Consider the following 14574-nt stretch of genomic DNA (forward strand, 5'->3'; position numbering starts at 1 on the left):
GCTGTGTTGAGAAGATGTCCTATTTGCATCCTTGCCTGCTTTCTCAAGAAACTCCCAGCTCTTTCCGCTAGTCCTCATTTTGAGGATACCCCAGTCCTGTCAGTGTCATGGTCTCCCTACACTGCTCTTGGTCAATTAATATCCATGTCCTTGTTCCATTTTAGAGCCCCAACAGTGATTGGGGAGAGGAGGGTCAACTCCTTCAACCTGCTTGGATTTCTTCTCCTATGTAACATGTCCAGGTAACTGTTGGAGCTTTTTATTCCAAAGAGTACATGTCCACCTCACGATCTACTTAAACTCCAGCAGGAATACAAGGTCCTTCCCTTCTCGAATGCTTTGGTAGCCCAGGGCATGGCAACTCCTGTCAAGTGCCTGGACTACTGTCACAGCTTTAGCACAGTCCCACAGAACACCCTTGGTCTCTAAACTACAGAGACGTGGGTTTGATGGGTGGAATTATGAATGGATGAGGAACAGCCAGGGAGTGATGCTCAATTGCTCTATGTACACATGGAGACTGATGATGAGGCCTCCAGGCCTCTGCCTTGGAGTGCTGCTCTTGAACCCCTTTATCAAGGACATGAGGAGTGTGATTGAGACCATTATCAGCATGTTTGCAGGTGCCAGGAAGTCAAGCCTGGCAGTTAACAAAACATCATGGAGGGATCTCATCAGAGGGGACATTGGGAATGTTGAGAACATAAGAACCTCATGAACTTTCACAACTCCAAGTTCAAGGTCATGCACCTGCACAGAGGCAATCCCAAATGTGGGAATAGTTTGGCAGAGGAACTCATTGAGACCAATTTTACACAGAAAGACCTGAGGGTTGCAGTGAACCAAAATCTTGAAAGGAAACAGCAATGTGAATTTTCAGCCCAGAAAAGCAACCATATGCTGGATTACATAGAAACAGGTGTGGCCAGCAGGAATGGCTGGGGGTTAATTGAAGACAGGACAAAACACCCAGATTCCTGTGGCCTTTGTTTCCATCTTCTACATTCCTGAGACAAAACAATATGAAAACACTAGCCAGTGCGGCTCCCATTTAAAAGCTGCCACCAAGGTCAGAAGGACACACACTCAAGGGGAGCTCATGAAGTCACAAAACATCAGAAAGGAAAACATGACCCAAAGAATGACTCATCAGGTTGGGCCAACCAAGAACTGCTGCCTCTAAAATGCCCCAAGGCCATGGGACAAGGTTGCCCCACCCCTTCAGGACCAATATAAAAACCAGCCTACAACCTCTCTCCATCACACACTTCTCCTGACACCTTCTCCTCGCGCTGACAACAAGGTGAGTCTCAATGCCCTGACCCTTCTGCTCCTGTACCCCTGGCCCCTCTCTTCCAGCATCCTCAGCCCCAACCTCAGCAGCCCTCACGCCACACCATAGCCCCACAACAGCCTCCACACTCCCTCACCCTCCTGCATCACCACCCCTCACACCCCCACAACTCCTGCCCTGCCTCACCCCCCTCTCTTCCAGGGACCCTCCACACCACACCCATGGCCTGCTACGACAGCTGCCGACCCTGCGGACCCACCCCGCTGGCCAACAGCTGCAACGAGCCCTGTGCCCTGCAATGCCAGGACTCTCGTGTCATCATCAACCCTTCCCCTGTGCTGGTCACCCTGCCAGGACCCATCATGACCTCCTTCCCCCAGAACACCGCCGTGGGATCCACCTCCTCGGCTGCCGTGGGCACTGAGCTCAGTGTGCAGGGACAGCCCATCTCTGGTGGATTTGGTGGCTTTGGTGGCTTTGGCTATGGCCGTGGATTTGTCTACGGGCTGGGCTGTGGTTATGGGCTGGGAGGCCTGGACTGCTATGGCAGAAGGGGTCGCTACATCTGCTAAGAACCCTCAGCACCACTCCTGGCACCATGCTCCCACTCTCTGTAATACACCCCAGACTTTGAGGATGCCTCTCTGGACAAGGCTCTCAAATAGACTCAATACTTCCAGTTCCTGCTCACAGAGCCCAACGCAAGGCAGTAGCTAAGGGACCAGTCCTGCAAACACGGCCCTTCTCCCTCCTACTCATCTCCTACTCTGTGCTCTCCATCACTCCTTCAGCTCTGTCCATTCCACTCTGCTGAGAGCCTCCTCTCCCAGGCCAGACACCATCAGGCTCCTCTGCTGAGCTGTTCCCACTGTCCGGTAGGAAGGCCTTGATGCTCTGGCTAAACCATCTGCAAGCAAATGACCTTGGCTGATGGTTGCCCTACTTGCAGCTCAGACCAACTCACATGCCCTGGCTGCTCCTGAGTTTTCACTGTTCTACCTCAATAAAGTTTTCCTGCATCACAAACACAGAAGACTCCTTCTTTCTTCTTTCTAGATAGTTTGAGACTAAAAGAAGGTTGTTGATGCTATTGGCATTGTTGAAGAAGTAATCCATGACCTCTTTTAGGAATTATTTCCTCAATTTCACTACCGACTGGTACACTTTGTTCTTCCTGTGCATCACAGCAACTTTTCAGTTGCTTGAACACACGCCTGGATACACTAATGCGCATCTATCTGTGCCTGTGACACAACGAGTTCCTGTGTGGTGTGCTCACTTTGGCTGCACACAAGTTCCTCCAGACCCTCCTCATCTTCTAAGGCTCTTTACAGATCTGTTTGGACAAGTCCATGTCTTGTCTTTTTTTGTGTCCTCAGTGTGGAGCACACAAGTCTGGTCTCATCAGAGTGCAGTAGAGGGGCAGAATGTGCTGCGTACACTGTGGGGATAGCCCCAGGACATGGGGGAGTTTTGCCCAGCTCACTCACGTGGCCAGGACATGTCCAATTCTTCATCCACCAAAACCCCAAATCCTTCTTCTCAGGTAGGGACAAAGATGTTGTCTGCCACAGCAACAATGGACTTGCACAATTCCAGATACAGAATACTTGTAACTTTTTCCTCATGCGCCAATGTTGGAATGAATATCAGCTCATCAAAGCTATTGCCAAGGTGAGATGGGCACAGACTTGAGAGCATGATATGGAATTGCAGAGCTATGGAAGAAAAACATTCCCAACCTCAAAATTCACCAGGCTGTGCCAGGCAAGAGCAGCTAGTTTTAAAATTGCCCCAAGGTCGTGGGACAAGGCTGTCCCAAACCTTCAGCCCCTGATCATCCTCAAGGCCATACCCTTGATCTTCCCCAGCAGAGTCTTGTCTTCCTTACTCCCAAGTAACCCAGAGATTAAGAGAGCTCTCCAATATCACCGGAGCAGAGCAGAGGAGCAGAATCTTCTGCAACTGGATTGGAGCATTCCCAAACATGCAGGATGCAGGCTGGGTGATGAGGGTATTGAGAGCAGCCCCAGAGAGGAGGAATTTTTGTGTTGGATGAAGAATTGGATATGGTCTGGCCATGTGCTCTCACAGACCACAAACCTCATTTGTCCTGTGCTCATTCCCATGCTCTGGGCGGGAGGTGAGCAGGGGATTCATTGCCTCTACTCCTCTCTGGCAAGACTGGAATTGTGTGTTGAACTGTAGGACTCTTATGATCTGCTCTAGCAGATCTGTTAGTGGGCTGACAAGAAGATGAGGGGCTGGAACAACAGTGTTCAGCCAAAGTGAACACACCACCCAGAGGGGCTTGTGCCAGTGGCAGGGATAAATCTGCAGTAGCGTATCCAGGCCTGTGTTCTAGGAACAGACGGCTTGTTGGATGCACTGGAAAATGAAAGTATGCCAGTGGGTGGTAGAACTGGGAAAATAAATCCTAAAAGAGGTCTTAGTACACTTTTTAACACCAATGGCCACTGTAATCCTGGCTTAGTTCTGAGTGAGACTGGAAAAGTCTTGGGAGAAAAAATCAGGAGGAGTCATCGGAGGCTATGATGCAGGAAAAGTTTATTGAGTTAGAAAAATGAATGGTCAGGAGCATCCACTAGAAGGGTGAGGTGCAAGTAGAGCGTTCATCAGCCACTGTCCTTGGCTCGCTTGGATTTTACACAGCATCAAGGATTTTCTGTCCCAGGGTGGGAGCAGCTCAGCAGAGGTGCCTAATGGTCTCTCACTTGGGAGAAGCAGCTTGCAGCAGATGGGAATGGACAGAGCTGAAGGGGAGATGCAGAGCACTGAGTGGGAGAAGAGGAGGAGGCACATGGGCCATGTTTGCAGTCAGTCTGGACTGGTCCCTTAGCAGATGTAGCCACCCCTTCTGCCATAGCAGCCCAGGCCTCCCAGCCCATAACCACAGCCCAGCCCGTAGCCAAATCCACGACCATAGCCAAAGCCACCAAAGCCACCAAATCCACCAGAGATGGGCTGTCCCTGCACACTGAGCTCAGTGCCCACGGCAGCCGAGGAGGTGGATCCGACAGCGGTGTTCTGGGGGAAGGAGGTCATGATGGGTCCTGGCAGGGTGACCAGCACAGGGGAAGGGTTGATGATGACACGAGAGTCCTGGCATTGCAGGGCACAGGGCTCGTTGCAGCTGTTGGCCAGCGGGGTGGGTCCGCAGGGACTGCAACTGTTGTAGCAGGCCATGGGTGTGGTGTGGAGGGTCCCTGGAAGAGAGGGGAGTGAGGCAGGGCAGGGCTGTGGGGGTGTGAGGCGTGGTGATGCAGGAGGGTGAGGGAGTGTGGAGGCCTTTGAGGGGCTGTGGGGAGGCGTGAGGGCTGCTGAGACTGGGGTTGAGCATGGTGGAAGAGAGGTGTCAGGGGTGCAGGAGCAGGACGGTCAGGGGCTGGAGACTCACCTTGTCGGTCCAAGAGCAGGAGGAGAAGGAGTGAGGAGAATTGTGTGCGGTAGAGAGGTTCTGGGCCAGCTTTTATGCTGGTCCTAGAGGGGCGGGACAGCCTTGTTCCATCATCTTGGGGCATTTGGCCCGCTCTTGCCTGGGCCAAATTGGGGAGTCATAAGGTAGGGAGTGTTTTCCTTCCTGATGATCTGCCATTCCATTGCCTGCCCTTGAAACCATGTCCATCTGACCCTGGCAACAACTTTATTGTGTTAGTATTTGGGAGGATTTCACTGTTTGATGTGTGTCAGGGATGGCTGAATCAACCACCAGAGCCCAGCAGAGTTGCGATATCATCGGTGAGGTAATTTTGTGACACACGTCCTGTGTTTTATGTATGTCTTGTGAACACTGGGACTATGTTCGGTGCCATTGGGTGTCCATCAGTGATAGTGTTGCACCCAGGAATGTTGAGGGATCTGCTGATGCCCGGGGTAGGTCAGTCTGCAATCACTTGGCAGGGTTCTGGTGCCTCGGAGCTTTTCCTGATGGATGAAAGAGACCCCATGCCGTTATTTCTTGTGTAGCATCAAGAGAGAGGATCTGATAATTCAAACCTGGTTAGGTTGAACTTGTTCCAATGCTGTGGCCTATTTGGATTTCACACCTTTCCCTAGAAATATATACTCTGTCATTTAAAGTATATTTCTTCACCTCTTTAAGAAATCAAATAAACAAGTAACCAATGATGCTTGATCACGTTTTGCCCAGGCTGGTCTCTGACGTGGATTTGCTTATTCCACATTCAAAACATGTGGTTTCATAACTTACATCCTGTTAGTTGTAATATTATGTTCCTGTTAGGAAAAAACAATAATTGCTACTGGATGGTCATTGTGATCCAATTTCCTTCTCTGTCATGGTGCCGGCGGGGCTTTGTGGAATTCTGTGGTTCTGTGTCCTTCTCTACAGGCTGTGTCCATCTGACCTTTGTGGCAGCTTTTAATTTGGAGGAGTAGAGGCCAAAGGATTGGTATCTCTCTTTTGTCAGGAGTGTAGAGGATGACAACAAAGCCTACAAGAATTGGGGTGTTATGAGTGAGGTCATGCTATGGAACATACACAACATCTCCTTTGTCCATTCTTCCCTTCTTGCAAAAATAAACCCTGCACGTCCCCCATTTCTAATCACAACAAGGATTCTTCGGTCAACCTCTTGCTGTTCATGCACTGTTCTTGCTTCACTAAGCTCATGCTTTTCTTCCAATATAAAGCCCAACACATCACCCCAAATACGACATCCTTATCTCAGAGGAGACAGGAAGTGCCAATCTTCTAGAAATCCTCTTCCAGACTTTCTTTTGTGAGTGCACGGCCATCACTTGATCCATTAGGTCTCTGTCACGACAGTAATGGGATTCTCACATCTCCAGCTGACCCCCAGTCATTCCTGCTGGCTGCACTTCTTTCTATGCAGCCCAGGATATGGTTGGTGTTCTGGGCTGAAAATTCACATTGCTGTTTCCTGCCAAGATTTTGGTCCACCCGAACACTCAGGTCTTTCTCTGTGGAATTGCTCTCAAGGATTTCCTCTCACAAACTGTTCTCATGTTTGGGACTGTCCAAACCCAGGTACGGGACCTTGAACTTGGAGTTGTTAAAGCTCATGAGGCTCTTACGTTCTAAACATTCCCATCGTCCCTCCAATGGGATCTCTCCATGTTCTTGTGTCAACTGCACCGCTCAATTTCCTGGCACCTGCAAGCCTGCTGATAGTGGTCTCGATCTCACTGATCATGTCCTTGATAAAGGTATTCAAAATCACAGTCCCAGGTAGGGGCCTGAAGGCTTTGTCATCAGCCTCCACACGTACAAAGAACCATTGACCATCACTCTCTAGCTGTTCCTCATCCATCCATTAGTCCACCTTTAAAACCCACATGTCTGCAGTTTAGAGATAAAGATGTTATGTGGAACTGTGCTAAAGCCTTGACAGAAGTTCAGGATGACACCAATGTCCTTTCCATAGTCAACAAAACTGTTATAGCAGGGAAGGACTTTCTGTTCCTGGTGGAGCATAAATGGAAATTGAGGTCACCATGTAAACTTCATGGCAAAAAGCTCCAGCAGTTACCAGGACAGGATTAGGAAGAGAAATTCAAACAGGTTGAGGGAGTTGAACATCCTGTTCCCTGCCACAAGTGAGGCCTCATGGACATGAACTTGGTTGACCAAGAGCAGTGCAGGGCCACCACGACACTGATGGAACTGGAGTGTCCTTAAGATGAGGAGAAGCTGAAAGAGCTGGGAGTTCTTCCAGACAGGAGGCAGGAATGCAAATGGGACACGTTGTCAATATGCCATGGAATGACCTCACTGATGACATCCTAGTCTTGTAAGCTTTGCTTGAATCTTCTGCATGTCCTGGCATGCACCATCAACATCAACACCTTGGTCTCTAATTCTTGGAACAAAAACCTACCACCAAGGTCAGGTGGAGACGGCCTCAGGAGCAGAACATGAAATTGCACAATTCCACAAAGGAACAACCAAACCATGGCAAAGAAGGAAAGAGGAGCTTACTGGCTGTCCAATACTAATTATTGGGTTTTGCTCACAGGAACAAAATATTAAGACTTATGATTATAAGTTACAACACCTTGTGGCTTGAATGCGGAAAAAGTGAATTGTTGACCCAGATCGGTTTGGGAAAAAAAGGATCAAGCCTGGTTTGTTGTTATTTATAGGATTTCTGAATGAGGCCAAGGAATACACATTAATTGATAGAGTATATGGTCGAGTAAATGTGAGAAATTGAAATGGACCATAACAGTGGAACAAGTTCAGCCTAAAAACAGCTTCCCGTTTTCCAGATTCACCCTCTTGTTCACATACAAGACACAAGGGCATGAACACCATAAATCAGGAGTTGCTTCCAGACACCAGAACCTTTCCAAGATATTTATCAGTGATCAGGGTATCAGAAGCTCCCTCAGCATTCCTGAGTGCAAGGACACCCAGCAGCCCAGAAAAGAGTCCCGGTCTTCACAAGACACCGACAAACCACAGCACACGAGTGCCACAAAATGCCTGCATTGATGACTTTGCATTTCTGTCAGGCCATGGTTGTTTATTCAGCTCTCCCTGACACACATCTAACAATCAAATCTGCCCAAATGCCATCTCCAAAAGCTGCCGCCAAGGTCAGATGAAACCAGCCTCAAGACCTGGATATGACACTGCAGAGTCGTGGGAAAGAAAACACTACCCACACAATGACTCACCACTCTGGGCCAGGCAAGAGCTGCTAGCAGGTGAATGCCCCAAGGCCATGGGACAAGGATGTCCCGCCCCTTCAGGACCAGCATAAAACCCAGCCCAGAGCCTCTCTCCCTCACACACTTCTCCTCACTCCTTCTCCTCTGGTGCTGACAAGGTGAGCCCCCCAAAGCCCTGCCCATCCTTCTGCTCCTGCATCCCTGACCTCTCTCTTCCAGCATCCTCAGCCCCAGCCTCAGCAACCCTCACGCCTCCCCACAGCCCCAAAACAGCCTCCACACTCCATCACCCTCCTGCATCACCAACCACCCCTCACATCCCCACAGCCCTGCCCTGCCTCACCCCCCTCTCTTCCAGGGACCCTCCACACCACACCCATGGCCTGCTACGACCTCTGCCGACCCTGCGGACCCACCCCGCTGGCCAACAGCTGCAACGAACCCTGTGCCCTGCAATGCCAGGACTCTCGTGTCATCATCAACCCTTCCCCTGTGCTGGTCACCCTGCCAGGACCCATCATGACCTCCTTCCCCCAGAACACCGCCGTCGGATCCACCTCCTCGGCTGCCGTGGGCACTGAGCTCAGTGTGCAGGGACAGCCCATCTCGGGTGGATTTGGTGGCTTTGGTGGCTTTGGCTATGGTCGTGGATCTGGCTATGGGCTGGGCTGTGGCTATGGGCTGGGAGGCCTGGGCTGCTATGGCAGAAGGGGTGGCTACAACTGCTAAGGATCCTCCCCAGCACTCCTGACACCAACCATCCACTCCTTGGAACACACCCCAGGCATTCAGGTCACCTCCAAGGCTCCGAAATGTGCTCAGCACTTCCAGCTCCTGCTCTCAGGCCCTCAAGCAAGGCAGGAGCCAAGGAGCCAATCAGGACTGGCTGCAAACATGGCCCATCTCCATTCCTCCTCTTCTCCCGCGCTGTGCTCTGCATCACCCCTTTGGCTCTGTCCAGTTCTCTCTGCTGCAAACACCTTCTCCCAAGCCAGACACCATCAGGCTCCTCTGCTGAGCTGCTCCACCGTGGAGTAGGAAGGCCTTGATGGTCTGGCCCAACCATCTGCAATCAAAGGACCTCAGCTGATCGTTGCCCTACTTGCACCTCAGACCAGCTCCCTTGCACTGGCTGATCCTGAGTTTTCACTGTTCTACCTCAATAAAGTTTTTCTGCATCATAGCTTTATATGTGTCCACCTTCTTGATTCTCCTGAGACTCTTCCAATCCCTACTCAGAACTAGTCCAGGTTTATAGACACCACTGGGGTGAGTGAAAAAGTGCTCCAAGATCACTTTTACATGTTACTTCCCCAGTTCTATTACCCACTGGCACACTTTGCTCTTCCAGTGCATTCCATCAAACCTTCAGCTACTGAATCACAGGCTTGGATACGCTAATTCAGATGTATCCCTGCCTCTGGCACAAGCCCCTCTTTATCTTGAAGGTGGTGTGTTCCCTCTGGCTGGACACCAGTTGCTCCTGTCCCCCATCATGTTCCCAGCACAACTACATATCTGCTCAAGCAGGTCCATGCCTTCCTTGTCCTTGGGGGCTCAAAGTTCAACACAGAACTCTGGTCTTAGTACAGGAGAGCAGAGGGTGAGATTCCCCCACTCTCTTGTGCTGTCTACGCTGAGGGGATGAGCCCAGGGCACAGGAGAGTTTAGGGTCAGTGAGTACACATGGTTGGGGCACCTCCAACTCTTCATCCAATTCCCCAGTTCCTCCTCCCTGGGGCTGGTCTCAATCCCCTCATCACCCAGCCTGCATGTTTGGGATTGCTCCAATCCAGGTGAGGAAAATCCTGCCCCTCTGTTCTTCTCTGCTCATACTAGAGAACTGTGTTTATCTCTGTATTACTAGGACCAAAGAGGACAAGACCCTGATGGATAACGTCCAGAGTATGTCCTTGAGGATGATTTGGGGCTGAAGGTTTAGGACAGCCATTGGCCATGACTTTGGGGCATTTTGTCAGGCAGCATCTCTGGCAAATCATAAGGTGGGGAGTGTTTTGCTTCCCTCAGCTCTTCAGTGTCATGTCCAGGTATTGGGGACATGTCTGTCTGACCTTGGTGGCATCTTGTACTGAGCTGCTATTGGTTCCAGTCTTGTTGGATGAGGCTGAGGGAACAATATCATGTGTCTTGACTTCTGCATATCATTTGTTCCTGTAGCAGAATGCATCTGTGTATTCAGTCTGGAAAGATGTGGAGTTGTGGTTTGACTATGTGGTTGATAAGGAATGGATGGGATGGTCTAACTCAAAGAGGACAGTCTCAGTCAAGCTGTTGTGGTCACTGGCTCCATGTGTGTGGAGAACAGGGATGACTGGTGATAGGTCAAAGCTCCTATATTTTTCCTATCTTTGTCAGGGACGTGGACATTGAGATTGGGTGGGATGTCCAGCAAAATCAGAGACCAGAACAAGCTGCGTAATACAGTTGATTGTCTGGAGGGAAGGGATGCAACAGGTTGGGGCAGTGGGTGTCAATTTCATGAAGTTGAACATGGTCAAGTGCAAGGTCCTGCACTTGGTTTGGAGCAATGCCAAACATGACCACAGATTGGGCAATGAGGGGGTTGAGAGCAGCCCAGAGGAGAAGGACCTGGAATGTTGGTGGATGAAGAATAGAACATGAACACTCAGAGACCAGAAAGTACCTGCGTCCCAGGCTTAGCCCCACAGCATGGGCAGCAGATGAGAGCGGAATTCTCTCCCTCTGCTCTGTTCTTATGAGACTGGAGATGTGTATTTGGAAGATACGGACCTGCTGAAGCAGAGCTATAGATAGACAGGGAAGATGATGAGGGTCTGAAGCAACTGGTATGCAGCCAAAGTGAAAACAAGACCCATACATGTTTTGTACCAGAGGCAGGGACAGATCTGTGTTAGTGTATCCAGGCCTAGGATCAAGCAAGTGAAGGCTTTGTGGGATGCCATGGAAAAGCAAAGAGTGCCAGAGGGTGCCCATGAAGGAAGAGGACACTTCACAATGCTGCAATGCAATACAACTTTATTGAGGCATAAAGACAAGTGAAAATCATGAGCAGCAAGTAGAAGAGGTTGGGCTGAGGTACAAGTAGTGAGACCATCAGCCAAGGTCTCTTCCTTGCAGGTGCTTTGTCCAGAGCATCAATGACTTCCTGACATACAACTGGAGAATTCCGATGCTGGAGGCAGCTGACTATCACTGGCTTGGGAGAAGGGGTTTGCAGCAGAGGAGGATGGACAGAGCTGAAGAGTAGATGCAGAGCATGGAGTGGGAGAAGAGGAGGCAGACAGGCCATGTTTGCAGCCAACCTGGGCTGGCACCTTGGTTACTGCCTTGCTTGGTGCCCTGAGAGCGGGAGATGGAAGTGCTGAGTCCATTTAAGAGCCTTGTCCAGAGAGGCATCCTCAATAGCAGGGAGTGGGTGGTTTGTGTCAGGAATGGAGCTGAGGATCCTTAGCAGATGTAGCCGCCCCTTCTGCCATAGCAGCCCAGGCCTCCCAGCCCATAACCATAGCCCAGCCCATAGCCAAATCCACGGCCATAGCCAAAGCCACCAAAGCCACCAAATCCACCAGAGATGGGCTGTCCCTGCACACTGAGCTCAGTGCCCACGGCAGCCGAGGAGGTGGATCCGACAGCGGTGTTCTGGGGGAAGGAGGTCATGATGGGTCCTGGCAGGGTGACCAGCACAGGGGAAGGGTTGATGATGACACGAGAGTCCTGGCATTGCAGGGCACAGGGCTCGTTGCAGCTGTTGGCCAGCGGGGTGGGTCCGCAGGGACGGCAGAGGTCGTAGCAGGCCATGGGTGTGGTGTGGAGGGTCCCTGGAAGAGAGGGGAGTGAGGCAGGGCAGGGCTGTGGGGATGTCAGGGGTGGTGATGCAGGAGGTTGAGGGAGTATGGAGGCTGCTGTGGGGCTGTGGGGAGGCGTGAGGGCTGCTGAGGCTGGGGCTGAGGATGCTAGAAGAGAGGTGTCAGGGGTGCAGGAGCAGGAGGGTCTGAGGCTTGAGACTCACCTTGTCGGTCCAAGAGCAGGAGGAGAAGGAGTGAGTAGAATTGTGTGAGGTAGAGAGGTTCTGGGTCAGCTTTTATGCTGGTCCTAGAGGGGCGGGACAGCCTTGTTCCATCACCTTGGGGCATTTGACCCGCTCTTGCCTGGGCCAAATTGGGGAGTCATAAGGTGGGGAGTGTTTTCCTTCCTAATGATCTGCCATTCCATTGCCTGCCCTTGAAACCATGTCCATCTGACCTTGGCAACAACTTTATTGTGTTAGTATTTGGGAGGATTTCACTGTTTGATGTGTGTCAGGGATGGCTGAATCAACCACCAGAGCCCTGCAGAGTTGCAATATCATCGGTGAGGTAATTTTGTGACACACGTCCTGTGTTTTATGCATGCCTTGTGAACACTGGGACTATGTTCTGTGCCATTGGGTGTCCATCAGTCGTAGTGTTGCACCCAGGAATGCTGAGGGATCTGCTGATGCCCTGGGTAGGTCAGTCCGCAATCACTTGGCCAGGTTCTGGTGCCTTGGAGTTTTTCCTGATGGATGAAAGAGACCCCATGCCGTTATTTCTTGTGTAGCATCAAGAGAGAGGATCTGATAATTCAAACCTGGTTAGGTTGAACTTGTTCCAATGCTGTGGCCTATTTGGATTTCACACCTTTCCCTAGAAATATATACTCTGTCATTTAAAGTATATTTCTTTACCTCTTTAAGAAATCAAATAAACAAGTCACCAATGATGCTTGATCACGTTTTGCCCAGGCTGGTCTCTGACGTGGATTTGCTTATTCCACATTCAAAACATGTGGTTTCATAACTTACATCCTGTTAGTTGTAATATTATGTTCCTGTTAGGAAAAAACAATAATTGCTACTGAATGGTCATTGTGATCCAATTTCCTTCTCTGTCATGGTGCCGGTAGGTCTTTGTGGAATTCTGTGCTTCTGTGTCCTTCTCTACAGGCTGTGTTCATCTGACCTTTGGGGCAGCTTTTAATTTGGAGGAGTAGAGGCCAAAGGATTGGTATCACTCTTTCGTCAGGCATGTAGAAGATGACAACAAAACCTAAAAGAATTGGGGTGTTATGAGTGAGGTCATGCTATGGAACATACACAACATCTCCTTTGTCCATTCTTCCCTTCTTGCAAAAATAAACCCTGCACGTCCCCCATTTCTAATCACAACAAGGATTCTTCAGTCAACCTCTTGCTGTTCATGCACTGTTCTTGCTTCACTAAGCTGATGCTTTTCTTCCAATGTAAAGCCCAACACATCACTCCAAATCAGACATCCTTATCTCAGAGGAGACAGGAAGTGTCAATCTTCTAGAAACCTTTTTCCAGAATTTCTTTTGTGACAAGGGTGCACGGCCATCACTTGATCCATTAGGTCTCTGCCACGACAGTAATGGGATTCTCACATCTCCAACTGACCCCCAGCCATTCCTGCTGGCTGCACTTCTTTCTATGCAGTCCAGGATATGGTTGGTGTTCTGGGCTGAAAATTCACATTGCTGTTTCCTGCCAAGATTTTGGTACACCTGAACACTCAGGTCTTTCTCTGTGGAATTGCTCTCAAGGATTTCCTCTCACAAACTGTTCTCATGTTTGGGACTGTCCAAACCCAGGTGCGGGACCTTGAACTTGGAGTTGTTAAAGCTCATGAGGCTCTTACGTTCTAAACATTCCCATTGTCCCTCCTGAAGGGATCTCTCCATGTTCTTGTGTCAACTGCATTGCTCAGTTTCCTGGCACCTGCAAGTCTGCTGATAGTGGTCTCGATCTCACTGATCATGTCCTTGATAAAGGTATTCAAAATCACAGTCCAAGGTAGAGGTCTGAAGGCTTTGTCATCAGCCTCCACATGTACAAAGAACCATTGACCATCACTCTCTAGCTGTTCCTCATCCATTCATTAGTCCACCTTTAAAACCCACATGTCTGCAGTTTAGAGATAATGATGTTACGTGGAACTGTGCTAAAGCCCTGACAGAAACCAGTGTCCCTTCCATTGTCAACCAAACTGTTCTAGCAGGGAAGGATCTTCTGTTCCTGGTGAGCATAAATGGATCTTGAGGTCACCATGTAAATTTCATGGTAAAAAACTCCAGCAGTTACCAGGACAGGATTAGGAAGAAAAATTCAAACATGTTGAGGGAGTTGAACATCCTGTTCCCTGCCACAAGTGAGGCCTCATGGACATGAACTTGGTTGACCAAGAGCAATGGAGGGCCACCATGACACAGATGGAACTGGAGTGTCCTTAAGATGAGGAGAAGCTGAAAGAACTGGGAGTTCTTCCAGACAGGAGGCAGGAATGCAAATGGGACACGTTGTCAATATGCCATGGAATGACCTCACTGATGACACCCTAGTCTTGTAAGCTTTGCTTGAATCTTCTGCATGTCCTGGCATGCACCATCAACATCAACACCTTGGTCTCTAATTCTTGGAACAAAAACCTACCACCAAGGTCAGGTGGAGACAGCCTCAGGAGCATAGCATGAAATTGCACAATTCCACAAAGGAACAACCAAACCATGGCAAAGAAGGAAAGAGAAGCTTACTGGCTGTCCAATACTAATTATTGGGTTTTGCT

At 49.9% G+C, this 14574-nt stretch overlaps 5 protein-coding genes across 6 annotated transcripts in view; 2 read left to right on the forward strand and 3 right to left on the reverse strand.

Annotated features, from left to right (window-relative positions):
• The window catches only part of LOC116996264 (feather keratin B-4-like), a 93901-nt gene that overhangs the window by 25863 nt on the left and 53464 nt on the right, over positions 1–14574 (reverse strand). The gene's annotated exons all lie outside the window — the stretch shown is intronic.
• LOC116996325 (feather beta keratin-like) lies at positions 1516–1866 on the forward strand. Its single transcript, XM_033059778.1, has one exon. The coding sequence runs from the start codon at positions 1516–1518 to the stop codon at positions 1864–1866; it is 351 nt and encodes a 116-aa protein (XP_032915669.1).
• Positions 4151–4501, reverse strand: LOC116996354 (feather keratin B-4-like). Its single transcript, XM_033059861.1, has one exon. The coding sequence runs from the start codon at positions 4499–4501 to the stop codon at positions 4151–4153; it is 351 nt and encodes a 116-aa protein (XP_032915752.1).
• LOC116996381 (feather keratin B-4-like) lies at positions 8351–8701 on the forward strand. The gene has a single exon (XM_033059930.1). It carries the CDS (start codon positions 8351–8353, stop codon positions 8699–8701), a length of 351 nt encoding a protein of 116 aa, XP_032915821.1.
• Positions 11423–11773, reverse strand: LOC116996329 (feather beta keratin-like). The gene has a single exon (XM_033059791.1). It carries the CDS (start codon positions 11771–11773, stop codon positions 11423–11425), a length of 351 nt encoding a protein of 116 aa, XP_032915682.1.

Source organism: Catharus ustulatus, chromosome 1 (assembly GCF_009819885.2).
Source record: "Catharus ustulatus isolate bCatUst1 chromosome 1, bCatUst1.pri.v2, whole genome shotgun sequence".
NCBI lineage: Eukaryota > Metazoa > Chordata > Aves > Passeriformes > Turdidae > Catharus > Catharus ustulatus.